General features: G+C 43.3%; 3 protein-coding genes and 1 pseudogene across 3 annotated transcripts in view; 2 read left to right on the top strand and 2 right to left on the bottom strand.

Moving 5' to 3' along the window:
* Positions 1–5,778: 5,778 nt before the first annotated feature.
* Positions 5,779–7,071, top strand: LOC139359314 (olfactory receptor 1E1). Its single transcript, XM_071081937.1, has one exon. The coding sequence runs from the start codon at positions 5,779–5,781 to the stop codon at positions 6,721–6,723; it is 945 nt and encodes a 314-aa protein (XP_070938038.1). The 3' UTR covers positions 6,724–7,071.
* A 3,573-nt stretch (positions 7,072–10,644) lies between these two features.
* LOC105471872 (UV excision repair protein RAD23 homolog B-like) lies at positions 10,645–13,714 on the bottom strand (annotated as a pseudogene).
* A 6,519-nt stretch (positions 13,715–20,233) lies between these two features.
* LOC105471860 (olfactory receptor family 1 subfamily R member 1) lies at positions 20,234–21,666 on the bottom strand. The gene has a single exon (XM_011724644.3). The coding sequence runs from the start codon at positions 21,609–21,611 to the stop codon at positions 20,667–20,669; it is 945 nt and encodes a 314-aa protein (XP_011722946.2). The 5' UTR covers positions 21,612–21,666; the 3' UTR covers positions 20,234–20,666.
* Positions 21,295–27,511, top strand: part of LOC105471866 (olfactory receptor 3A1) — a 48,602-nt gene continuing 42,385 nt past the window's right edge. The window contains exon 1 of the mRNA XM_011724658.2: positions 21,295–21,416. The gene's annotated coding sequence lies outside the window, so the exon portion shown is untranslated. The remainder of the gene's footprint in view (positions 21,417–27,511) is intronic.

The raw sequence follows: 27,511 nt of genomic DNA, 5'->3' as shown, positions 1-27,511 counted from the left end.
GTTAAGCCTACCACCCAGTCATTTTTCGGTACTCATGTAAGCCAATATACAAAGAGTAGGGTTGTCATTCTGCCTAGTGTGATTGATATTGATTACCAGGGGAAAACTTGGTTGTTCTACACAAGTGGAGAAGAGAGAGCCATGTCTAAAATCCTGGAGAATTATTTGGTTGCCACTTAGTATTACCATGCCCATCAATAAAGGTTAATAAAAGCTATAACAACTTGGTTTATGGGATGCAGATTTCCTAGGGATGAAAGCTCGCACTGTTACCACTGTGTAGAGAATGTCACCCAGCTGATAATGGCCAAAAGAAAGGGGAACGTAGAATGGATAGTGGAAGAAAAAAATACAAATGTCCACTGTGGCCTTGTGAGCAATTGTAGGGATGGGAAGAACATGGCATTAGGAGGTAATCTGACATAGATGGAGAGCGGTTAGCACGATGGTGGTGATGAGTGCTGTCAAGTTTTCCTAGAGAGATAAGGAGATAAAAGTAACTGAACGGGTGGGAATTTGGTTTTCTTTTTCTATTTTGGCCTGAGGAAGAATTGAGCATGACCTGAGAGAGCTCATTTTTTCTTCTTTTTGTCTCCTTTCTATATATCTGCTTATGTTTGCGTCACAGAAGTCTGATCCTGGGGTATTTTTATGGGAAGTTGAGTTTTACTGAGAGACTACCACCTGGATATCTTTACAAAGCGTGTATCTTTCATAGAGGTTACTCTGCTTAAAGACCATTGTCTGCATAGTATTCCATGGTGTATATGTGCCACGTTTTCTTAATCCAGTCTGTCAACGATGGACATTTGGGTTGGTTCCAAGTCTTTGCTATTGTGAATAGTGCTGCAATAAACATACATGTGCATGTCTTTATGGCAGCATGATTTATAATCCTTTGGGTATATCCCCAGTAATGGGATGGCTGGGTCAAATGGTATTTCTAGTTCTAGATCCTTGAGGAATCGCCACACTGTCTTCCACAATTCACTTCCTTTGTAGAGACATGGATGCAGCTGGAAACCATCATTCTCAGCAAACTATCACAAGAACAGAAAACCAAACATCGCATGTTCTCACTCATAGGTGGGAATTGAACAATGAGAACACTTGGACACAGGGTGGGGAACATCACACAGCAGGGCCTGTCATGGGGTGGGGGGAGGGGTGAGGGATAGCATTAGGAGATATACCTAGTGTAAACGACGAGTTAATGGGTGCAGCACACCAACATGGCACATGTATACATATGTAACAAACCTGCACGTTGTGCACATGTACCCTAGAACTTAAAGTATAATAAAAAATAAAATAAATAAATATAGAAGGTAACAGTATAGCACTTTTTATCACCTGAGATATACACCCAGAAAATCTAATTCTCCAATCAAATGAAGTTATTGCTTTCTTCATCAAAAAAAAAAAAAAAAAAAAAAAAAGACCATTGTCTTTTTGTGTCAGCTTATTGTGTAAATGTTGTACATCTAAGATATATGAGGCCATTCACAGTCTTTTTGGCCATTCTTTTTCATATCCCAAAATGTAGGCTGCAGCCACACAGGACTATTACCATTTCCTAGGCAGGCAGTGATTAAGCATCCATTCATGAGCTCCATCCTCATGATATCCCTAAATAGAGTCAGGTGCGATCAGTGACTGAATACAGTGACAGATGACATGTACAGTAATTAGTCACTGCTGCAGGAGTCTGAGCAAATTTATTCTAGAGAGGTCCAGGGTAATTACTTTGTCTTTAATGAGTTACTCCGGAATCTAGATTCCTCTGGGATGCAGGGTCCCTGAGGCTCAGGGATGGGTAAAAGGGGAGATGTGAGAAGGAGTGGTCCAGACACAGGGGGCGACTACAGAGACTGTTACTTTACGTGTCGTAATGGATAAAAGGGAGCAGGATCTCAGGTCAGGACGCTGGAGTTACTGTCAGATGTTGGGTGAGTTGGGCAGAAGGGTGAATGAGCTGATTCTTGGTGTCCTTCCAGCCTGAGGGTCTTGATTTCCCAGGTGTATGATGTTCTGCAGGATATTTTTTCAGTCATAATAACTTTTCTCTTTTCTATGTCTTTGCCTCCCATGACTTTCCAACATTCTAGAAGTATTTTAACTAATGTTTTCCAGTTACAGTCGTTGGTAATGATAGCACTTACACATATTCCTTATTGTGCAATATATCCTCACAAGATCCTATCATTTTGGTATAATGACAGCTCTGTGTGGTGTGCTTTAATGCAGTCATTCTCAAGCCTTGTTTTGTTTTAAAATTATCTGTGAAGCTTTACAGATAATTTTATGGTTCTCCAGAAGTCAGAACCATAAGATTGTCTGTCTGTCTATCTGTCTATCTATCTATCTATCTATCTATCTATCTATCTATCTATCTAATCTATGTATCATCTCTAATCTATCTCTCTACCTGTATCTATGTATCTATCTATGTATCTATCTATGTATCTATGTATCTATGTATCTATCTATCTATCTATCTATCTATCATCTATCCATCTGGCATCTATCACCATCTATCTATATCTACCTCTCTCTCTCTCTAATCTGTCTCTCTACCTCTATCTATCTATTACCTATCTATCATCTATTATCTATCTATCTATCTATCTATCTATCTATCTATCTATCTATCTATCATCTGTCTGTCACCTATCATCATCTACTTATCTCTATGTATCTATCCATCTATTTATCTATCATGTATCTATCATTATCTCTCTCTCTACATCTATCTATCTATCTGTCTATCTATCTATCTATCTATCTACCTACCTACCTACCTATCTGTATCTATCAAGACACACACACACACACACACACACACACACACACACACACAGATTCTTTTAAGAAATAGGCTCACAAGATTGTGAGCATGGGTAAGTCTGAAATCCACAGAGCAGGTAAGTAGGCTGGAGACCCAAGGAAGAGTTGAAGTTACAGTCTTGAGTCTGAGCAGTCTGAAGGCATAATTCTTTCTTCTTCAGGAGACTGAGACTGTGGTCTTTTCTCTTAAGGCCTTCAACTAATTCTCTGAGGCTTATCACGTAATAGGGGGAGTCTGCTTTACTCAAAGTCTACTGATTTACACGTCAATCATATTACAGAATACCTTTACCACAATATCTAGAACTGGCATTTGACCAAAACTTGGTACCAGAGCCTAGCCAAGTGATAGACTGGATAAAGAAAGCGTGGCACATATATACCATGGAATACTATGCAGCCATAAAAAAGAATGAGTTAATGTCCTTTGCAGGGACATGGGTGAAGCTGGAAACCATCATTCTCAGTAAACTAACACAGGAACAGAAAACCAAACAACCTCATGTTCTCACTCATAAGTGGGAGTTGAACAGTGAGAACACATGGACACAGGGAGGGGAACAAGACACACCAGGGCCTGTCGGGGGGTGGGGGCCAAAGGGAGGGAGACCATTGGGACAAATACCTAATCCACGTGGGGCTTAAAACCTAGATGTCTGGTTGATGGGTGCAGCAAACCACCATGGCCCAGGTATACCTATGTAACAAATCTACAAGTTCTGCACATGTATCCCAGAACTTAAAGTAAAATTAAAAAAAATAAAAATTAACCATCACATGGGATATGGCTACCTGAAGACAAACTCAAAGGAGGGCTTGAGGTTAGAAATTATCCTTCTTCTTTCTGTTTGCCCCCAGATTTATAAAATTATTATCATATTTGTTTTTCCCACACCAATTTCAATGACATGAAGTAGATTTGAGCACCAGAATGTTTGGTTTGGGTCATTTGTATTTGTGAAAAGAGTAGAATATCTGAGATACCCTAATATTTTTCCCAGGCACAAAATTACATTGGTGAAGTCAGCAACAGAGTGTCAAAATGTAGTGTTAAATTGGTAAAGGTAATGAGTTCTTATTCCAGGAGGATTTAGCAGAAGTAGTTATTCTAATGGGTATTTGCTGCTTTTTAAGTTGGAGGAATGCACATTCCAGCCTGAGAAACAGCCAACAACTATTTAGAAAACATCTGCATTATCCAGGCACCACACCAAGTGCCGTGACTGCCCTGCCGTGGTTATGACATGGCCTTTCATGCATAGCATTTACAGTCTGGTAAGGAAGTCATCTATCAACAGCGGATCAAAGGCATGGAGTGCTACCGGATGAGTATGAGATGCTGCGGAAATGTAGAAGCAGGTCTCACCTGGTTTATGGAGACACAGGGAAGGTTTAGCTGAGCAACTTACATGTAATAGACCTGAAGGATAAGTGAAAATGAGCCGGATGAAGATGGGGCATAGGGGGGACAGGTGCTAGGTAGGAGGAACAGCAAGTATGAAAGGCTGGAGGCAGGAAATTATGACTTGTAAGTCCAGCATTGCTGAAAAGAGGATGCAAGAGTCATTGTGGGGCCAGATGAGGCTGTGGAGGCAGGTGTGGGTCAGGTAATGAAACATCCTTTGTGCTCTTGAAAGGAATTTTGCCTTTATCTTAAGAACAATGATAATCCATGAAATATTTAATCAGGAGAGAGGGATGATCAGATTTTCATCTCAGAATGCCACAGAGTAAATGAAGATTGTTGGAAGAGAAGGTTGTTGAAGCACAGGGGCAGGAAGATGAATTGAGAAGCAGTTTCAATAGTCCAGGTAAGATTTCCACCTGGTCTAGGGCAGTGGTAGTTGGGATAAGGAGTGTATGAATTAGAAAGAGGATGAAGTGCAGAATCTATAGGACTTGCTAGATTGGATGTTGACTGTGAGAGAAATGAATTAATGAAATCAAACCTCAGGCCTCTGACTTGAGCCTGGAATCCATTCACTAAACATGAGAGAGTGGAGGAGGATGGAGTTAGAAGAGGAACAGGGTGAGATCAGAATTGCATTTAGGATCTGTTGAGCCGAAGATGCCTGTGATCCACGCAAGAGATGATAATTATTGAGACTCAGGATACCAAGTTCTGTATACTAGAGAATGCTACATCTGAACACCTGAGTTTTTTGTTTGTTGTTTTTTTTGACAGTCTTACTCTGTCACCCAGGTTGGAGTGCAATGACACAAACTTAGCTCACTGCAACCTCCACCGCCCAGGTTCAAGCAATTCTCCTGCCTCAGCCTCCTGAGTAGCTGAATTACAAGTGCCCACCACCACACCAGGCTAATTTTTGTATTTTTAGTAGAGACGAAGTTTCACCATGTTGGCCAGGCTGGTCTTGAACTCCTGGCCTCAGGTGATCCACGTGCCTCGGCCTCCCAAAGTGCTGGGATTACAGGTGTGAGCTACTGCGTCCAGTCTATACCTGAGTTTTAAATGGCAGTTAAAGCCATTGGAGTAGATGTGTTTTTATTGGGCATTATGCAGAATTATAAAAAAAAATGAAGTTTGGAAAACTCCCTGAGGAATATCAACATGTAAGATACTGACAGAGGAGGAGCCAACTGCAGTTACCGGCCAGGCAGGTAAGAGAGAAACCAACACATTTTATGTTTCAGAAGTAAATAGATGAGTATTTTAGAAAGGATGGAATATTGTTACATGTTAAAGATAAATGAAGAGAAAAAAGATAAAGTTAAATAAGTCATTTCTGATTATAGCGTTTCTTATTATAAATATTCGTGGTATAGAGATGATAATTATTTTAATATCAGTTAAATAAAGAATTTTTGCAAAACGCCAAACAGACCAAGTGTCACACAAATATCTCCATTTTAAAATTCAGATTTTTGAAGGACACTATTATATTCTCTTAAAGATACTGGAGACAGAGCATGATGGGGCGAAATCAAACCAGCATCTCAGAGTTCCTGCTCCTGGGCCTGCCCATCCAGCCAGAGCAGCAAAACCTGTTCTATGCCCTGTTCTTGGCCATGTATCTTACCACCCTCCTGGGGAACCTCCTCGTCATTGTCCTCATTCGCCTGGACTCCCATCTCCACATGCCTATGTATTTGTTTCTCAGCCACTTGTCCTTCTCAGACCTCTGCTTTTCCTCGGTCACAGTGCCCAGATTGCTGCAGAACATGCAGAACCACGACCCATCCATCCCCTATGCGGACTGCCTGGCCCAAATGTACTTCTTCCTGTTTTTTGGAGACCTGGAGAGCTTCCTTCTTGTGGCCATGGCCTATGACCGCTATGTGGCCATCTGCTTCCCCCTGCGCTACACCGCCATCATGAGCCCCATGCTCTGTCTCGCCCTGGTGGTGCTGTCCTGGGTGCTGACCACCTTCCATGCCATGTTACACACTTTACTCATGGCCAGGTTGTGTTTTTGTGCAGACAATGTGATCCCCCACTTTTTCTGTGATATGTCTGCTCTGCTGAAGCTGGCCTGCTCTGACACTCGAGTTAATGAATTGGTGATATTTATCATGGGAGGGCTGATTCTTGTCATCCCATTCCTACTCATCCTTGGGTCCTATGCACGGATTGTCTCCTCCATCCTCAAGGTCCCTTCGCCTAAGGGTATCTGCAAGGCCTTCTCTACTTGTGGCTCCCACCTCTCTGTGGTGTCACTGTTCTATGGGACCGTTATTGGTCTCTACTTATGCCCATCAGCTAATAGTTCTACTCTAAAGGAGACTGTCATGGCTGTGATGTACACTGTGGTGACCCCCATGCTGAACCCCTTCATCTACAGCCTGAGGAACAGAGACATGAAGGGAGCCCTGGGCAGAATCATTCATCAAAAGAAAACTTTCTTATCTCTCTGATGATAACACTTGGAGCTATTACACAGTTTATCCAGTAAAATATTGACATTAATATTGGAATATTATTCTAGATTATTTCCTCACCATAAATACTTTTGTTGAAATGGCATCTTGCATAATGTTTCAATATATAGTGGAGATGAAGTATAGCTGAGTAGTTGAACTAGGGAAGGGGGTCTTGGTGACCTGGCTAAGACTTCCTGTTTGTCTTCCCAAGGTGATCCTGGAAAAACATAGTTTAAGAATGATTGTTTTAGATGGTCTTCGTGCCCCACATTCTTAAATTATCACAGGATTTTGTTATGTTACTCGGTTTTGCTTTGACTGTAGAATCATTTTAATTTATTTTTTTTTAAATTTAAAATTTTTTAGCCGGGCGCGGTGGCTCAAGCCTGTAATCCCAGCACTTTGGGAGGCCGAGACGGGCGAATCACGAGTTCAGGAGATCGAGACCATCCTGGCTAACACGGTGAAACCCCGTCTCTACTAAAATACAAAAAAAATTAGCCGGGCGAGGTGGCGGGCGCCTGTACTCCCAGCTACTCGGGAGGCTGAGGCAGGAGAATGGCGTGAACCCGGGAGGCGGGGCTTGCAGTGAGCTGAGATCCGGCCACTGCACTCCAGCCTGGGCAACAGAGCCAGACTCCGTCTCAAAAAAAAAAAAAAAAATTTTTTTTAATTTATTTTTATTTTCTATTTCAGACAGGGTCTCACTCTGTTGCCCAGGCTGGAGTGCAGTGGCACAATCATGGCTCACTGTAGCCTCAACCTTCTGGACTCAAGGGACTCTCCTGCTTCAGCCTCCCAAGTAGCTAGGACTACAGGCATGCACCACTATACCCAGCTAATTTTTAAGATTTTTTTTTTTTTGTAGAGATGAGGTCTCCCTATGTTTCTCAGGGTGGTCTTGAATTCCTGGCCTCAAGTGATCCTCCCGCCTTGGCCGTTCAAAGTGCTGGGATTACAGGCATGAGGCACCATGCCTGGCTTGTGGAATTATTTATTTATTTATTTATTATTTATTTATTTATGAGACTGAGTCTTGCTCTGTCACCCAGGCTAGACTACAATGGTATGATCTTGGCTCACTGCAACCTCCGCCTCCTGGGTTCAAGTGATCCTCCTGCCTCAGCCTCCCAAGTAGCTGGGATTACAGGCATGTGCCACCATGTCCGGCTAATTTTTGTATTTTTAGTAGAGATGGGGTTTCACCATGTTGGCCAGGCTGGTCTCGAACTCCTGACCACAAGTGATCCGCCCATCTCAGCCTCCCAAAGTGCTAGGATTACAGGTGTGAGTCACCGTGCCCAGGATTTTTCAAGTTTTTTTCCTGGTTAACACTAAAGCTGAACATCTTCTTATATTGTTTATTCTTTATGAATTTTCTGTTAATATTCTTTGTACACTTTTATTCAGGTGTGTTTTATTTTTATTAGATTATAGGAGCTCTTTGTATATTTTAAATTTCAATCTTGTGTTTATTAGATGTGTTATAGCCTGTTACTTCTTTTTCAAATTTCTGTTATCTTTTGTCCCAAAAAACTTTCCTATTTCTATCTGGTCAAATATGTCAATCTTTTTATAGAGCTTCTGCGTTTTGCATAAATTATAAATATTATTTTATATTACAGTATTTTATAGATTGTAATTTAAGCTTAGCTTTTTAAACCATCTAAAATATAATTTTACTTGTACTGCAAAATTTTCATTTAATATTTTCCCATGTCAATTTCCCCGGTAGTATATCCTTTCTCCCATTGATTTTCTTAATCACAAAACAAATCCTCACATACACAGGACTATTTTTAATGTTCTTTTCACTCAATTGATCTTTTTTGTCAATTCCTGTTCCTGAATAAATAGATGCTGTTTTAATTATTGGGTTTTTTCAAGTATGTATTGATACTTGGTAGACAAACAACCAATTTATGGTTCCTATTTTTCAAATATTTTTTATAAATTTTACCTTTTTTGTCTTTCAAGAGAACTTGAGAATAAACTTGTCCATCTCCACAAAAATAATTCCATTGGGAATTTTGTTTGGATTGCACTGAATGTATTTGAGTAGATATTACTCAAATTACACTCATAATTATGTTATGTTATATTCATATAAGTGTGGCGATTCCTCAAGGATCTAGAACCAGAAATACCATTTGACCCAGCAATCCCATTATTGGGTATATACCCAAAGGATTATAAATCTTTTTAAAACTCTTATCTCTACTTGTGGCATGAGTAAGTTTCCAACATTGGTCAATTTGTATTCTTTTTTATTATTATTATTATTTTTAAAAATGAGTCTTGCTCTGTCACCCAGGCTGGAGTGCAATGGCATCATCTTGGCTCACTGCAACCTCCGCCTCCCGGGCTCAATATATAAAATATGTTATGACATATGTTATAAGGCAAGGGTATTATGCATTGCCTTACCCTAAAACAATCTTTTTATCTCTTTTTATTTTTATTTTTATTTTTTGAGACAGAGTCTCGCTCTGTCACCCAGGCTGGAGTGCAGTGGCGTGATCTCAGCTCACTGCAACCTCTGCCTCCTGGGTTCAAGCGATTCTCCTGCCTCAGCTCCCGAGTAGCTGGGACCACAGATGCCGCCCCCACGCCCGGCTAATTTTTTGTATTTTTAGTAGAGACGGGGTTTCACCATGTTAGCCAGGATGGTCTCGATCTCCTGACCTCGTGATCCGCCCGCCTTGGCCTCCCAGAGTGCTGGGATTACAGGTGTGAGCCACTGTGCCCAGCTTATCTCCTTTATTATAGCAGTGAATTTTGGTCTCTGTAATGCCGTTTGCCTTAAATTCAACTTTGTTATTAAAAGATAAAGCATGCTATCTGCATTTATTACCATAAGACATATTTTTCTTTATTATTGTTAAATAAAATTTTACATACCATTTTTAATATTATGACTTTTAAATTCTTGAGTTTTTAATTTTGACTAATTCCTTGGTTGGTTAGAGTGCATCAAGTTTACTAACTTTCTATAAGTTAATTTTAAGGCTAAGGCAGGAGAATCGCTTGAACCCAGGAGGCAGAGATTGCAGTGAGCCGAGATTGCACCATTGCACTCCAGCCTGGGAACAGAGCAAGACTCTGTCTCCAAAAAAACAAAAAACCAAAAAAACTTTTACTGCAACATAAGAAAGAGGTAAACAGTAATTAGACACCTATCAATTTTCCTCCAAAACAAAACAAAACAAAAATGTAAACAGAACAATAACTCTGCCTATACTCATACAGCTTCTCCAATCATGTTAGAAGGATCTCACATTCAATGATCAAGAAATTTTAAAATAGCAGTCATTATTTTTATTTTAAGAAAAAGTTCCCTTTCTCCCCTCCCACCCCAAGTAGTTAGCATGAAATAATAGGCTTCCTTACACATGAATTTTATACTCATTTTTGAAGCGGCAACAATTAACAATAATTTGGCATTTCTGTCTAGAGTTGCTACTTTTTTTTTTTTTAATTTCACAAAGCCATTATCCAGTGTTGCCATGAAACAGAGACTGTAAATTCTAGATAGCTGAGATTCTTTCTGAAACCAATGTTAAGTCAAGGAAATATAAAGCAGGGCATTACACTACGTTTCTGGGTCTGGTACTAAAAAGACTGAAACCTAGGAAAAATTACCTCCTGTTTTATAGAAGAAATAAAGACCTGCAAAACCTGATGTTTGGTTGTATAATATTTTATACCCTGTATGGAGTTGTGGCATCTGCTAACTGAAGAGACATGCAGTGTATTTATCCCTGCCCAATATCCTACATCCGTCCTTCCCCACCCTCAACAATCTGCCTCCTTATACCAAGTATTGTGGATACAAGCCCAACTAATCCCAAATAATCCAGTGGACAAGTGAGTGTAACAGACTGATGTGAAGTGTGAGATGCAGAAAAGTCCCTTTCAGTCTTCATCAAAGTTCTACTGTAGAAGAAAACTGGCCGCCAAACTCTCATTCTTCTCACAAGCAAAATATGCTTGTACCACAAATCCTTCAGGAAATCCTAACGCCCTTAACCTTTCTCTAGCTTCTTTTTCCCGGGGCATTACCTGAATGTAGTTCACGTGACTCTGGAAGGTTCTGCAATTTCTCCGCTGCCACTGCCACCACTTCCTCCTGGAACATTAACTTCTTTGTTTTCAATGAAAGGAATTTTAATTTTTCAATTCTTTATTATTTTAATTTTTCCTTAAGGTATTGGGGTACAGGTAGTACTTGGTTACATGAGTAAGTTCTTCAGTGGTGATTTGTGAGATTTTGGTGCACTCATCACCCGAGCAGTATACACTGCACCTTATTTGTAGTCTTTTATCCCTCACCCCCCCAACCTCCCCGAGTCCCCAAATTCCATAGTATCATTCTTAAGCCTTTGCGTCCTCATAGGTTAGCTCCTACTTATGAGTGAGAACATATGATGTTTGGTTTTCCATTCCTGAGTTATTTCCCTTAGAATAATAGCCTCCAATCTCATCCAGTCACTGCAAATACTAATTCATTCCTTTTTACGGCTGTGCAAAATTCCACGATTTTGCAATTGTGAATTGTGCTGCTATAAACATGCGCGTGCAAGTATCTTTTTTGAATAATGACTTCTTTTCCTCTGGGTAAGATACCTAGGAGTGGGCTTGCTGGATCAAATGGTAGATCTACTTTTAGTTCTTGAAGGACTCTCCACACTGTTTTCCATAACAGCTGTACTAGTTTACATTACCACCAGCAGTGTAGAAGTGAACACCAGCTTCTTGAACTGGTTCGTTTAACATCTGAATACAATGCTTCTGCTGTTGACTAATTTTTGTATTTTTTTTTAGTAGAGACGGGGTTTCACCATGTTGGCCAGGCTGGTCTCGAACTCCTGACCTCAAGTGATCTGCCAGCCTCAGCCTCCCAAAGTGCTGAACACCAGCTTCTTGAACTGATTCGTTTAACATCTGAATAAAATGCTCCTGGTGTTGGCTAATTTTTGTATTTATTTTTAGTAGAGATGGGGGTTTCACCATAATGGCCAGGCTGGTCTCGAACTCCTGACCTCAAGTGATCTGCCGGCCTCAGCCTCCCAAAGTGCTGAACACCAGCTTCTTGAACTGGTTCCTTTAACATCCGAATACAATGCTCCTGGTGTTGGCTACTTTGCTGCAGTAACTGAGGATTTTCTGGACCTATCTGTTGTACTCATGCTGGAGGCAGGGAAGGATTCTGTTGAATAATTTTTCTCATCTGTTGAAACTGAGGCTGATTCTGTAAAAATTCCAGGAGGTGTCCTGAAACTGAGGATGATTCTGTAAAAATTCCAGGGGGATGTAGTCGTAGCTGTCATAGTTGCTGCAACTGCAGTCACTGATAAAGACTGAGAAATCCCAGTACTAGCTGCTTGAGGGGGGTCAACCATAGTCTGACTTTCTCCATCTTCAGGGATTCTCCACTGCTCTGTCAGGGTTGTTGAATGTGGCTCTCAGGGCTGCAATTACTTGCTCTCCTTCATAGCCCATTGACATGACTGGAGTTACCATATTCTAAGACTGACCTGTCACAGGTGCACATGTCGCATCTTCAGAAGGGTTTGATGAGAAGAATCTTCCGAAGTCCCGTCAGTGGATGTTGGGCTAGCGGCCACTGGCCTCTCTGCTGGTTTTTCTGCAGCTTTCTCTTGTTTAGTTGCATTAGCAGGTGCAGGTTCAGAAGATGCTGTCGCTGATGCTGGAGTGATGGGCGCAGGTGTGGAACTGGGAACCAAAGCAGGGACAGGGTGGAACCTGAGCCACAGTTGTTGCTGTGGAGGAGGTAATGCACAGTGGAGAAATAATGCACAGTCGAGGAAGTGGTGCACAGTCGAGGAGGTGGTGCACAGTGGGGGAAGTGGTGCACGGCGGAGGAAATACTGCATGGCGGGGCAAGTACTGCACAGCAGAGGAAGTTGTGCACGGCAAGTGAAGTAGTGCACGGCGGAGGAATAATGCACAGTGGGAGAAGTAGTCCACGCAGGGGAAGTAGTGCACGGCGGAGGGAGTAGTGCACAGGTAGGAAGTAGTGCACAGGTAGGAAGTAGTGCACAGGTAGGAAGTAGTGCACAGCGGAAAAGTAATGCACAGCAGAAAAGTAGTGCACAGCAGGGGAAGTAGTGCACGGCTGAGGGAGTAGTACACAGCAGGGAAAGTACTGCACAGCGAAGGAAGTGGTGCACAGCGTAGGAAGTAGTGCACAGCGGGGGAAGTAATGCACAGCAGGGGAAGTAGTGCACGGCTGAGGGAGTAGTGCACAGCGGGGGAAGTGGTGCACAGCAGGGGAAGTAGTGCACGGCTGAGGGAGTAGTGCACAGCAGGGAAAGTACTGCACAGCGGAGGAAGTAGTGCACAGCGGGGGCAGTAGTGCACAGCGGGGGAAGTAATGCACAGCAGGGGAAGTAGTGCACGGCTGAGGGAGTAGTGCACAGCGGGGGAAGTGGTGCACAGCAGGGGAAGTAGTGCACGGCTGAGGGAGTAGTGCACAGCAGGGAAAGTACTGCACAGCGGAGGAAGTAGTGCACAGCGGAGGAAGTAGTGCACAGCGGGGGAAGTAATGCACAGCAGGGGAAGTAATGCACGGCTGAGGGAGTAGTGCACAGCGAAGGAAGTAGTGCACAGCGAAGGAAGTGGTGCACAGCAGGGGAAGTAATGCACAGCAGGAAAAGTAGTGCACAGCGGCAGAAGTAATGCATAGCGGTGGCAGGTGTAGATTGCTGAGTTTTAGCTGGTGCTGGCGTTGACACCGCTTTGGGTTTTGTTACCATAACCACCACAAAGTTTTTCGGATCAATTTTATATTCTCTGAGAGCAGTATCATCACTGAGCATTGTGCCTGCCTAAATTAATTTTGACCTGCTACAGGAAAGGCATCTTTCCCTTTTTCAGATTCAGTCTTCTCGTTCAGTGCTTTCACTGTCTCCTTGGGGTCGATGTCTATCCAGAAGGTTCACTGCTGGAGGGTCTTCAGGGTGACCTGCCTAGTGCTACTGCCAGCTTGGCTGTGGGGCTGCTGGGTGGGGTCTGGGGCCCGGCGGGGCCTCGGGGTCACCCACGCTTCTCGTATTCTTGGAAGGAAGGCAGTGGGGGTGGGGGCTTGTCACATTCACTCAGCCCAGTGGCCTCTTCTCCAGCCAGGGCCCAGGCCATACCATCTATTTTTGTTTTCTGGATTGGAGGGTAGTCTAGCACTTCTGGGGAAAACGGGCTATTTGTTTTCTAGGCCTCTCCTTTGCTTGTGTTGTGTGAGAGCCAATTACCCTGATTAATTTTTCCTCAATCTGATTCGCATTGGCTTCATATGATCCAGAAATTTCTCAAAACTTGGCATGCTAATGGCACTAGTTTCTTTTCTTTTCGAGATGAAAGTCTGTTTTTCCTGCTCTGTTGTCCAGGCTGGAGTGCAATGGCACAATCTCGGCTCACTGCAACCTCCACCTCCTGGGTTCAAATGATTCTCGTGCCTTAGCCTCCCAAGTAGCTGGGATTACAGACATCCACGACCATGCCCAGCTAATTTTTGTATTTTTAGTAGAGATGGGTTTTTGCCATGTTGGCCAAGCTGGTCTTGAACTCCTGACCTCAGGTGACCTACCCACCTTGGCCTCCCAAAGTGCTGGGAGCCACCACTACAGGCGTGAGCCACCAGCTTACTAGTTTCCATTTTTCAGCCCTGCTACTCCCTTTAAAATGTTTACATTTCATTTTAACTGGATATAGAATAGGCCATGGAGAAGTTGTGCCTTAGATCTGCTGGACATCTGTGCTGGGTAACGCAGTAGCCACATGCGGCTGTTGAGCACTTGAAAGAGGCTAGTTCAAACAGAGATATTCTGTGAGTATAAAAACATACTGGATATTGAAGATAGCAAGGAAAACAGAGGTATACTATAGCATTAATAATTTTAAATAGTGGTTATTTGTTGAAATGATATTTTTGATATATTGGCTTAAAAACGTTATTTTTAAAAAATTATTTTAAATTTCAATAGTTTTTGAGATATAGGTGTTTTTTGGTTACATGGATAGGTTCTTTAGTGATTTCTGAGATTTTGGTGCACCTGTCACCCAAGCAGTGTACATGGTACCCAATATGTAGTTTTTTCATCCCTCACCCTGTTGGAAATGAAAGCTTGGAGTCGCAAAGAACATGAGCACTCGAACAAAAGATTTCTTAGCAAGGCAATTTTACTTCTGCAGAAGGGTGCTGCTTGCAAGCCAGATTGCCACGAGAGCACACCAGACAAAAGAAAGCAGGGATTCTTATACCTGATGCACTGGGTCCCTACTGCTATGTCCTATCTGGAGGACATTGGCTGGAGCTGGACCGCACAATCTAGACTGATCCTGATTGGCTAAAAACGCAAGACTTTCCTAAATAGGTAAAGGTGCACAATGGGGAACAAGGAAAGGAAGGGGAGTTGCTTATGGAAAGCTAGGATGACAATAACATTTCCAAATAAGGAAGACGCATAGGCTGCAAGCTGGAACATGTCTGGGCATGTCTGGGCAATGTCTAGGCAGACTGGTGACTAGAACAAACAATTTAGGTCCTGGTTAAAGTACAAGGACATAGGATATACTCATTTCCTTACTATTTTCAACAGCTATCTGGGGTACAACAAAATGTCATTAGTAAAATAAAAGATTCATTGGTATGTAACATAAAAAGCAAGCAAGGAAAACTTGAAGGGAGTTTTAAGAGGAACTACTATTTTTAATACTTACTGTTCTTTACAAAGAGAAACTTTGAAGAGGAACTAGGAACTTTTTATTCCTAACAATCCCCCATCCCATCCTTTGCCCCGGAGCCCCCAGAGTCCATTATTAATCTTATGCCTTTGCATCCTCATGGCTTAGCTCCCACTTATAAGTGAGAACATACAATATTTGTTTTTCCATTCCTGAGTTACTTCACTTAGAATAATGGCCTCCAGCTCCAGCCAAGTTTCTGTGGCCATTATTTCATTCTGTTCTATGGCTGCGTAATATTCCGTGGTGTATTTATACCACATAAAGTTATTAACATTCATTTCATCTGCTTCTAAAAAGGAAAAAGCCATTTAATGTTTTTAGAGATGGTGTCTTGCTATGTTGCCAAGGTTGGAGTTCAGTGGCTATTCACACACCTGATCATAGCACACTATAGCTTTGAACTCTTGGGCTCAAGCAATCATCTTGCCTCAGTCTTCTGAGCAGCTGGGACTACAGGTGTGTGCCTGGCTCTTTCTACCTTTTAAAATGTGTTTATTGAAAATTTAAAATTACTTATGTGACTCACATTTGTGACTTACATTTTATTACTAGTGGACAATGCTGCTTTTGATTAACATCCTCCATTTTGATTACTTCCAAAATTATTTTTTCTGATGCATTTATGTTTTTCAAATTGAGAGATAAAATTGTATGTATTGATCATGCACAACATGATACTTTAAAGTATGTATACACTGCAGAATGATCAAATCTAGCTAATTAACATATACATTACCTCACATAGTTATCTTTTTTGTGGTGAGAACACTTTACATCTACTCTCTTAGTATTTTTCAAGAATACAATATATTGTTAACTACAGTCACCATGTTGTGATCTTTTAAATTTATTCCTCCTAGATAGGAGGAATACTGTCTGAAATTTTGCACCCTTTGACCAACATCTCACCAACTCCACCCCCGTCAAAATTTTTTCATAGTTTAAAATTTTCACTATTACATGTGATGTTGACTCTTTATAATTTTTAAATTATATATTTTGGGAAATTCTCAGAAAAATGCCCTTCTTAGGGCCTGAGACATCCAATTTTAGCACTGTGATTTAGTCAGAATTGACCAACTATTGTGCTGAAGCAAGGACACCACTGTCTCTAAACCTCTTCCAAGAAATAGGCTTCATATTTATGAGGTAGAAGACTGTGAAATAATTGCAAATCCCTGTTCAAAGTCTCTTTGGTTTAGAAATAATGCTTGCTTGGCCAGACGCAGTGGCTCACGCCCGTAATCCCAGCACTTTGGGAGGCCGAGGCAGGTGGATCACGAGGTCAAGAGATCGAGACCATCCTGACCAACATAGTGAAACCCCGTCTCTACTAAAAATACAAAAATTAGCTGGGTGTGGTGGTGCATGCCTGTAATCCCAGCTACGAGGCAGGAGAATCACTTGAATCCGGGAAGCGGAGGTTGCAGTGAGCCGAGATCATGCCACTGTACTCCAGCCTGGGCAACAGAGTGAGACTCCATCTCAAAAAAAAAAAAAGAAAAAAGAATTAATACTTCTTGCTGTTCTTGCTGATTCATCCTATCAGTGTCCTATTCAAGATACAAGGAAAGGCTGTTTAGATGTCCCTATGACCTATCCTGAGTGAAGCTGTTAAAAATAGAACAGGCCAGGTGTGGTGGCTCATGCCTGTAATTCCAGCAATTTGGGAGGCCAAGGCGGGTGGATCACCTGAGGCCAGGAGTTCGAGACCAGCCTGGCCAATATGGTGAAACCCTGTCTCTACTAAATATATAAAAATTAACCCAATGTGGTGGTACACTCCTGTAATTCCAGCTACTCATGAGGCTGAGACGGAAGAATTGCTCGAAGCCGAGAGGTGGTGGTTGCAGTGAGCTGAGATTGCGTCATCGCACTCCAGCCTGGGCGACAGAGCAAGACCCTGTCTCTAAATAACTAACTAAATAAATAGGAGAACAACCTGTTCCATTGTCAGCGGTCATTCAGTGCTGCTGGCAGACAGCGACTTAGATGGCAGGTCCAGGGCAAGCAACCCACTGCTGAGCCCAGAGGTACTGGAGCTGTTGGATGCGTTGAAGAATCCTGGCTGGGAGCAGCGTATATTATACCTGGTATTATAGTTGATAAAGAATAAAGGGAGAGCAAAATCTTTTAATAGGATTGTCTAGGGGTCCTCGAATTTCCATTTTATTGCCATTTAGACAATTAAAGAATGTTCTCATCCAGAGAGAGGATAAGGTGCAGCCTTGGCTGACTCTAACACATTTTGTTAAGGAAGTCGCTTTGCATTTTATTCTGAGCTTTGATCAGGACCTGGTATTGATTTGTTAAGAAGCCTTTTTGCCTCTGATGAGGTAATCCTAAACTTTTAAATTGAACATATTAGCGTGATTTCAAATATGAAAAGATGGGATTATTATTAGTGTTTCAGACATCATTTTGATATCCATTTTCACAGACGGAACTGGTCTCTAATTTTGTTCGTGTCTTGTATTTTTCTTCTTCAGTAAATTAGGTAGCTATTTTAATTTCACTTAATTTTAGGTTCTGGAATGCATCACATAGAGCCTGGGGATTGTTCCTTGAGAGTCTGAAAAGGGGAGTATTTGGTCCTTGAAATTTTGAAAACCCCAGAAAGCCTCTTCGCCCGAGGATTTTTCATTGTAATATAATTTAGAGTGCACAAATCTTAAGTGTACAGCTTGCTGAATTTGACACCCGTGTGACCGCTGTACAGATCGACAGGATTTATGTCACTTCAGAAATTTTCCTTGTGCCCCCTCCTTGTCAGTCCCCACCCACATCCAGAGGTAATGACTACTCTGGTTCTACCATCAGAGATGAATTTGCTGGCTCATGAACTTTGAATAGATGGAATCATACAATATATATATTTTTTGGATTCTTTTACTAATCATGTTTTAAAGATGTATCCATGTCGTGTGAATCATCAGAGTTCAATCTTTTTCACTGCTGCATTGTATACCATTGAAATGATGATGCCGCAGTTGACTTACTCCTTCTGCTGATGAGCATTTGGGTTGTTCAGTTTTAGCTACTATGACTGAAGCCTCTTTGAAAATTCTAATACACATCTTTTGTTGGACATTTGTTTTCACTTATTTTGGGTACTTCAGGAGCAAAATTTCTGTGCTGTAGACTGGGGAAATATTAAAACGTTGGGAACTGCAAACAGTTCGCAAAGCAGTTTTGTTCTTTTACAGTCTTACTAGCAATATATGAGGGTGTTAATTGCTCCACATCCTTGCTAACGTTTGATATTCTCAATCTTCTGTTTCTAACATTTGATATTCTGATGGGTATGTAGTAGTATCTTATTATGATTTTAATTTGCATTTCCCTGAATAATAAGAATGTTGAATATGTTTTCATATGCTTATTGTCGGCCTCAAGACTTTCATTAGAGATTTTTTTTGGTTTATATTGTCTTCATTTTCCCTTCTCAAATATTTATTTTAACGGTCTATTCAGACAGTGTATATATAATTGAGCTAGCTTTTGCAGTTTGTCTTTGCTTAGAAAAGTCTTATTCCGAATTTTTAATTTACTTGAGAAGTTCTAGAAAGATTTAAAAAATCTTCCCTTGTGATTACATTCTTTTAAAAAGTGCCTGCCATGTGACAGTTTCTCATTAAATGTTAGCTTTTAAATTTTAAATATTATTTTTTTGAGACAGACTCTCGCTCTGTCGCCCAGGCTGGAGTGCAGTGGTGCAATCTCGGTTCACTGCAAACTCCACCACCTCCCGGGTTGAAGCGATTCTCCTGCCTCAACCTCCCCAGTAGCTGGGATTACAGGCGTCCTTCACCACACTCAGCTAATTTTTGTATTTTTAGTAGAGACAGGGTTTCACCATGTTGGCAAGGCTGCTCTTGAACTTCTGACCTCAGGTGATCCACCTGCCTCAGCCTCCCAAAGTTCTGGGATTACAGGCATGAGCCACCATGCCCGGCCAGCTTTTATTATTTTTATTGCAATAATTTTCATTACAACTTGCAATAGTGAAAAATTAGAAAAACATAAATATTTATCAATAAGGGACTGATTAAACTGTGGAAGATCCACAGTATAGGAATGTATAGCATGAAGTTAAGAATGAAGGCATTCTATTGGTGGTAATAAGACAAGGTCTTCTAGATGTATTGTTTCATAAAAAAAGGAAACTGCAGAATTATATAAATAGAATGACACTATGTTTCAAAATCAGAATATATATAAATAGAATGACACTGTTTCAAAATCGGAGCGAGAGAGCAAAAGTGAAGGCGAGAGCAAGAGATTCAACTGATAATTGGGATGGCAGTGGAGGTTGATTTGGGTGGTAGTCAAAGAGAACTTCATTTTTAACTCTGAATTTTTACAATAAAAATGGTTGACATAGTATCTAGGAAAAGAATTTAAATTTTTAAAAGCCAGTTAAAAAATAACTGGATCTTGAAGTTTCTTCAGGAGTCTGCAGGGGCATCCAACAACAGCTCTTTAAGATCCTCCCCTGGCCTGGGTGCGGAGGCTCACGCCTGTAATCCCAGCACTTTGGAAGGCCCAGGCAGGGGTATGACTTGAGGCCAGGAGTTCGAGACCAGCCTGGTCAACATAGTGAAACCCTGTCTCTAGTAAAGAAAATACAAAAAATTAGCCGGGTGTGGTGGCAGGCGCCTGTAATCCTGGCTATTTGGGAGACTGAGGCGGGAGAATCGCTTGAATCCAGGAGGCGAAGGTCGTAGTGAGCTGAGATCGCGCCACTGCACTCCAGCGTGGGCACCAGAGCCAGACACTATCTCGAAAAATAAAATAAAATAAAATAAGATAAAACAAAATAAAATAAATCATCCATTGTTTCTCAAGCTTCCCGTCCAACCACTGGGTTCCTGCTAGTCACACTCTTCTCCCTCTTCACAAACTATTTCCCTACCTTCATTTGCTGTCTTTTCATTTACCCAAAATTTAAAAGTAGAATCTCACACATTCATACAACACAGAAAAGAATTTAACCTACTATGTATCCATCACTACAGTAAACACTTTGTCATATTTACCTCAGGTCTAATTTCTTATTTAACAACAAATAAGACAGAGTACATCGAAATTAATAGTGCTTTGGAAAGCCAAAAAACAAGGTTTTTTTCTGTAACTGTTATTATGAAAATGCCATTGAGCCAGATTTGCCCTCACGCCTCTTGGGGTGCAGCCCTCCATCTGAGCACCCTTTTCAGAGCGCTCTTGACCTCCTTGTTGCGAAGGCTGTAGATGAAAGGGTTCAAGGTCGGCGTGATGACCGCGTAGACTACACCAGCCAGGCGGTCGTAGCGGGCCGAGTAGGTCGACGACGGCCGGAAATACACGGAGAGGACAGAGCCGAAGAAAAGCGCCACCGCCACCAGGTGGGCCCCGCAGGTGGAGAAGACGCGGCGCCGGCCGCCGGCCGAGCGCAAGCGGAGCACCGCGACCAGGATACGCGCGTAGGAGAGGAACACGAGGAGCAGCGGGGCCAACACCACGGCCAGGCCCTCGGAAAAGATGGCGGTCTCCGCGGCGGACGTGTCCGAGGTCGCCACGCTCAGCATTACCGCCATGTCGCAAAAGAAGTGTCGCACGGGGGCGGCGCGCGGGTAGGAAAGTGCGGAGAGGAACAGCGTGTGTAGCAGCGAGTGCAGGTGCGAGACGACCCACGACGCACGCACCAGCGCGGCGCAGCGCCATGGCGTCATCAACGCGCCGTAGCGCAGGGGCCGGCACACCGCCGTCGCGCGGTCGTAGGACATGGCCGCCAGGAGGTAGCTCTCGGTGATGCCCAGAGCCACGAAGAAGTACATCTGGGCGAAGCACGCCTGGAAGGATATGGCCTGGCCCGGGTGAAGCAGGCCGGCCAGCAGCCTGGGGACCGTGACGGTGGTAAAGCAGACGTCCACGAGGCTCAGGTGACCCAAGAAGTAATACATGGGGGAGCGGAGGGCCCCGTCGCACCTCACCAGCACCACCATGCTCAGGTTGCTCAGGGCGTTGAGCAGATAGATGCCAAGGAACAGCAGGAACAGCAGCGGGTGGGCGTCTGTTCCGTCCACCAGGCCGAGGAGGAGGAACACGGGGGCAGATGTGAGGTTGGTCGGAGCCATGGAGAGGACTGACAGATGGGAATGCCGAGGGGAGGGAGGAGGCAGCCGGCCGAAATTCTAGAACTCCGGGTAGACTTCCTGCATGTTGAGGTTCCAGATATACATTTTAATATATATGTTTATAAATATATACATTTCTGCTTGCTAAATGGATTGAAAATCACTTTGATCATCCAATAATCTTAATTTTATGAAGAAACGAAATCTCAAGAGTGTTCTAGCATAGTGGGTAACTCAAACTTTGGTGTAGGTCAGACCTGCTTTGAATCCTGGCCCTACCACAAAGGTGTTGCGACCTCCCTGAGCCTCATTTTCTTCTTCTTTAATGAGAAGTACTAGTAGCTATCCATGGAATTGGTTGTTGGATACAGTGAATAAGTTTATAATACTTGGCACAGTGCCTGGCATGTAATAAGCACTCAAAACTCCTCTATCATCTATCTATCCAAACTCCTCTATCTATCTATCTATCTAAACTCCTCTATCCATCTATCTCTACTATCTATGTGATCTGTGTATCATCTGTGTAATCTATCTAATATCTCTCTGCTTAATCATCATTATTTGTTTAAACAATTAGGAGCAGATTTCGGACCCAGGCCATTTGAATACCAGTCGAAATTTTTTCATAAAGCACTTTACTACATTCAGCATTCATTTGTTGACCGCACATTGTATGGTTGTTCAGGAATTGACAAGTTTTTTTTTGTTTTTTTTGTTTTTTTTTTTTGGTAAAGAATCGTATAGTTAATATTTTAGGTTTGTGGTCCATACGGTCTTGTTGCAACAACTCAGCTCTGAAGTTGCAGTGCAAAAGCATCCGTCAACAAAAAGTAAATGCATGGCCACAGTACTGTTCCAATAAAACTTTATTAACAAAACAGGTGGTGGTCTGGATTTGGACAATTTGCTGACCCTTGTACTAGATACTGTAGAGAGCAAGAAGATGAATGAGTCTTAGCTTCTGCCCCCGAACAGTTTGACCTGCAGTAGCGTGCAGCATGTTTAATACTTTATTAATTTTATGAACCAAGTGGAAGTAAATTATTCTTCTTAGAGAAATTTGGGAAGAATTCCAAGAATAGGTGAGACTTGAACTGGGTCTTGGAGAATGAATCGGGTCCACCAAACAGACATGATGTTATGTGGGACAGGGAGGGCGTTCCAGACTGAATGAAGAGGTTGTGTGGGGTTGTTGGCAGAGGAGGTGTGGAATGAAGAGAGTGAAACATCCACACATGACACTGGGAAAGGCTTGTCCTTGCTCTCCTCAGTGCACAAAATCAGCTGGACAAAACGCTTCTAAATTTCTCAGTTAACCAAGTGACTTCAGTTATCTCAGAAACAATGCACTCATTTTGTCCCCCATTTAATCTCTTCCTTAAAACACCACATTCTTTTCTCCCATTGCTCCAAGGTTTCTAGCAGTGTTCAACCAATCTAGCACACCTACCCTTTGCCAGGAAAGCTCCAGGCTTTGGTGAAATCCTGGATGATGGACTAAGTCAGGTCTTAGCAGGGAATCTCCTTGCAGGAAGGAGCTGCATCTCGCTGTCTTGTCCAGTGATCTGTATGCAATATTTATTCAATAAATATTTGTTGAGTGAAGCTTTTGGAAGAGCAATGAGTGAAAACAGAGGTGAAGGGAGTGTGAAGGAGAGAGGGTGATGGACAAACTCCAGGGCAAACTCCTGTCAGCTTCCTAGGGTAACCAGATATATAACATTTTTATATTTTGCTTTTTCACTGTCATTGTCACCTAGTCGCTGTCCCGGGGAAATCATCTCCTATGCCCCTTCCAACCCCGCCACTTGCCCCAATATAGAGTAGTAGCATCAGAGAGCCAGGACCTTGGCACCCCTCCGATCCATTCTCTTCAGATACAGGATTCTTCTCAGCTGACTCCTAACCCTCACTCCCCAACTCCTCTTAGGCAGGTCATATGATGCAGTGGAAAGAGCACTAGCTTTAGAGCTACCTGGATTTTCATCCTAATTGGCTGTGGAAACGTGGACCCACTTCATGTCCTCTTCAGTCTCCTCGTCTATAATGGGGATATTGAGTCCTCTCTTACATGGTTGATGTCGAGATTAAAGAGGCAGCACATGTACAGGCACGTAGCAGAGAACAGATGCTAATAGATGTTAGTTCCTTCTTCCTCAGCTTCTAATGGCTTCTCTCTCTTCCATGATGGCTTCTTGAGATAGACCAGTCCAGCACTGGAGGACTGTAGTTAAATTAAGTCTTTTTCTTAATCTCAACTGAAGTCCACTTTCCTGTAACTTCTACAAATGATTCCAATTTTGGCCTGAGAGCTACACATGTCAAGCCTGCTTCCTCTGTGGCTTTTCACATAGGGGCCAAAGGAATCTATTCTATTGCTCTTTTCTTCAACCCAAACACCCCCGGTACCTTAGATCTTTTCTTATAGAACCATATTTTTAGGTCCTTTTCTATTCTGGTCACTCTCTGCTTTGTCCATGTTAACAGGAGTTGGACACAATGCTGTAGCCATGTGATAGTTCAGCCATACAATTCGTGCCCCTTTATTGAGTGCCTGCTCTGAGTTCGGCATTGTGTTGGGCCCTGGGGCTCTGGAGAAAGGTCAGTCATTGTCCTTGACCTTCATCTAGGCACAATGTAAAAAGCACTACACTAACTGCATGAACAAAGTGGGAGTGGTTTCCTCTGCTAGACGATTTGGAGAAGATTCCAAAGAATAAGTGGAATTCGAGCTGGGTTTGGGAGAATGAGTAGGAGATCACCAGTTATACAGATGCTTGGAAGTGGAAAGGGCATTTCAGGCAGGGGAAAGAGAATGTGAAGGTATAGGAAGATGTTTTGTGGGTTGGTTAGAGCTAAAATGTGGCCTCTTCTTCCTTAGTGCTGTAACGCAGAGTAGATGGACGTGGGGTCAGGGAGGAAAATAGGACATGAGGAAAAGAAGATAGCAGAGAAATGTTGGGTTCTCTCACCTGAAGGGCAGCATGCCAGAACTCAGTACTGTCTGCAGAAATCGTTGACTGGTCTCCCTCCCAGCCAGAGGTACCCAGTCTTGAAGGCAAATGCATTGTCATCCATCTCAGCCCAGAGACTTCATTGGGTTTCCTGTGGGCTGAGACAGAAGCCGTATATGGAGAGAACGCCACAGCTATAAGGTTTCTGGGAGTTCCTGAGCCATGCTTTTCCCACTCAACTTTACTTCCCTGCCAGTTTCCCTCTTGCCTACTGGATGCAGGGCTGAGCTGTTTGCACTCATACGAATATCCCATTGCCTGTTAGATGGAGTGCTGGTGGCTCAGCCATGCATCCGAAGCTTTCCAGCATGGCCCCCACCTTCCCACATGCCTTCCCTGTATGCTCCTCCCTACCTGAAGTGCTCTTCGTACCCTATCCCAGTACCCAGCCCAGCTCCACTTCCTCCAAGAAACCCCACCTCCTTTCTTGACTCCCCAGCCCACACGAACACTTCACTCCTGTTTCTTGTACCTCTCATTGGGAACTTGGCTCTTATTTGCTGGGCTAAAGTGAAGATTTCTTCTTTTGTTTTCTTGTTTTTGTTTTTTCTGTAATGCTTATCTTCCCTGCCACATGATAAGCCTTCTGAAGACAAATGTTTGTTTTTCTTTCCTCATCTGACCTCAGGCTCTGCACAGGGTTTTGTCCTCACTTTCCTGGAAAAGTCAGGGAAGGCTCCACAGAAGAGGTGGCATTTGAGCAGGGCGAGCTTGAAGGACAAGGCATTCAGTGGGCAGGTAGGAGTGGGGGGGCTTTCTAGAAAGAATTCTATTCCACGTGCAAAGGAAACACAAGAGAAACTTCAGGAAGCTTCTTAACCTCTTTGAGCTTCATTTTTTTTTTTTTCCTCCAAAAGTAGGATAAAAATATCATCCTCACAGTTTGCTTATAAACACTTTGCAAATAGTAGGTGCTTCATAAATGTCAGTTTCCTTCTCCATCTCCTGATGACTTCAGGCGATAGGGAGATATGTTGACTGAGTTTGTGTCAGCTCCTGTTGAAACACGTGGCACAGGGCTGGGCTCCCTGGATGCTGAGCTGCTGTTGTGGACACATAGCCCTTTCCTGAGGCCCAGGTAAGGCAGGTGTCTGCTTTGAATTGAGCAGGAAGGATTGATTATTTAAGATCACAAAATGAGGCAGGGATGCTTAGGATCGAGAGTTAAAAAAAAAAAAACCCTATGTTTGAGGCAGCTCACTGCCTTCAACTCCATGCTGAAATGGTCACTTTTGGAGCACACAGTTGGATACCCCAAGACACGGGATACATGCTTGCACATAGACATGCAGGGATATATCCCGATATGTCCAGACACACAGACGTGCCAGAGACACACGCACACCCACTGGGACAGGAATATATGAACGTGGGCACACACAGGCACTCAGTCCCTTACAGACATAGACACCTACACAGATCCATGCGCTAGAGAAAAACATGAGTCATGTATGCCACATACACACGCAGCACCCAGCGAAGATGCCCTGCCCCCAAACAAATGCCAGAGACATAGAAACCTCAACAGATACCCCCAGACACACTGAGGCACACACGTGAGTCTACATGCAAACATCCACATACTGGTTCCCTCCTTCCTCTTACTCTCTTGCCTCAAGTCTGCCTGCCTCAACAGAGTGGAGAGTGGACAGTGGTAAACAGGGAAACCGTCACTGGCCCCCAAGCTCTCAGGCCTGGGGGTTTCTATCCAATTCCTTAAATCCAGTCTCTTCTTGGCCAGCCCAGATTCTTCTCTTGATGGTGTGCCCGGTAACTTTCTCTTCAACCACAGTCAGTCCTGGACGAGCCCTTTCTATTCCAAGGACTTCTTCTCCTCCTCTACTTCCCTCTGCCAACTTCTTACTCATTTGTCTTCAATAATGTATTCAAAAATCTTAACTGTTGTATCTACTCCGTGCCAGGCAGGTACTTGAGCACTGGTGGGGGAGGCACTCAAAGATGAGTAAGACAAAGTCAAAGAGCTCACCATTCTATCTTGGTATCAGGCAGCTGGCAATGATTCCTAGATATCATTCCCCCCAACACCCATGTCATAGACAGGAAAAGCAGCACCCGGAGAACGGTGTCTGCAGTCGCTCAGTGATCGGGGATGAGCCAGAGTCCAGATCCTGTGCTCCGAACCCACCTATTGTTCATCCATTTCCCGGTGCTGCCTGCCACGTGTTGGAAGGTCATTCTCGTGTACTGCTGTCCCTCAGACACTTGATTTACTCCCTTTCCCTTTCTGCCACGATTCTTCTGCTTCCTCCCAGCAAGTCTGCGAGCATGAACGAGCTCTGCCTCCACAGCTCACCCACAGAGGCTGATCTGCTTCAGGCAGAGGGGGAGTTACAGCAGGTGCGCCCTGGAGAGGGAGATTGGCCTCAGCAGCCAAAGGCAGGAGGAGTGGCCTGTAGTCTGGGAGGAGAGGGGCCACCCACTAATTGATTAGCTTGGAAATTCCATGGAGAGTTATGGTGGCCTCTGAAACCGCTGGCCCCTTGAGGACTCCTCAGTCCTCAGCCAGCGCAGCCTCCCCTGCCCTCTTGTGCTAGAAAACTGAGTAGGAGAGGGGGCATCGAGGTGTGTGGGAACCCAGAACTGAGGTAGATGCCTCTCAGTGTGGTGACTGGCCGTGCTGGTCTACTGTGCTCAGAGGATGATGCCATCACTCCCCTGCCTCTTTCTAAGCAGGATGGCACGTGAGGGATGGGGTGTGTTAGTGACCCTGGCCTCTTCTCCCTGGTTTTTCCCACCCTGAGCTACAACAGTCACACCTGCAGCTGCGACCTCACCATGTGATTCCTCTGCTCAGGGAAGAGCTCTTCCTCCTAGTTCCACTGTGTGCAGTGAAGTGGAGCTGGGGGTGCCCTTCCCTGAGCT

The sequence above is a fragment of the Macaca nemestrina genome, chromosome 17 (genome assembly GCF_043159975.1).
Source record: "Macaca nemestrina isolate mMacNem1 chromosome 17, mMacNem.hap1, whole genome shotgun sequence".
Taxonomy (NCBI): Eukaryota; Metazoa; Chordata; class Mammalia; order Primates; family Cercopithecidae; genus Macaca; species Macaca nemestrina.
This window is presented reverse-complemented; position numbering and strand designations above follow the sequence as displayed.

Bases quoted from the DNA above. Each gene is read 5' to 3' on its own strand.
- LOC105471860 (XM_011724644.3), bottom strand. From the start codon at position 21,611: ATGGCTCCGACCAACCTCACATCTGCCCCCGTGTTCCTCCTCCTCGGC.
- LOC139359314 (XM_071081937.1), top strand. From the start codon at position 5,779: ATGATGGGGCGAAATCAAACCAGCATCTCAGAGTTCCTGCTCCTGGGC.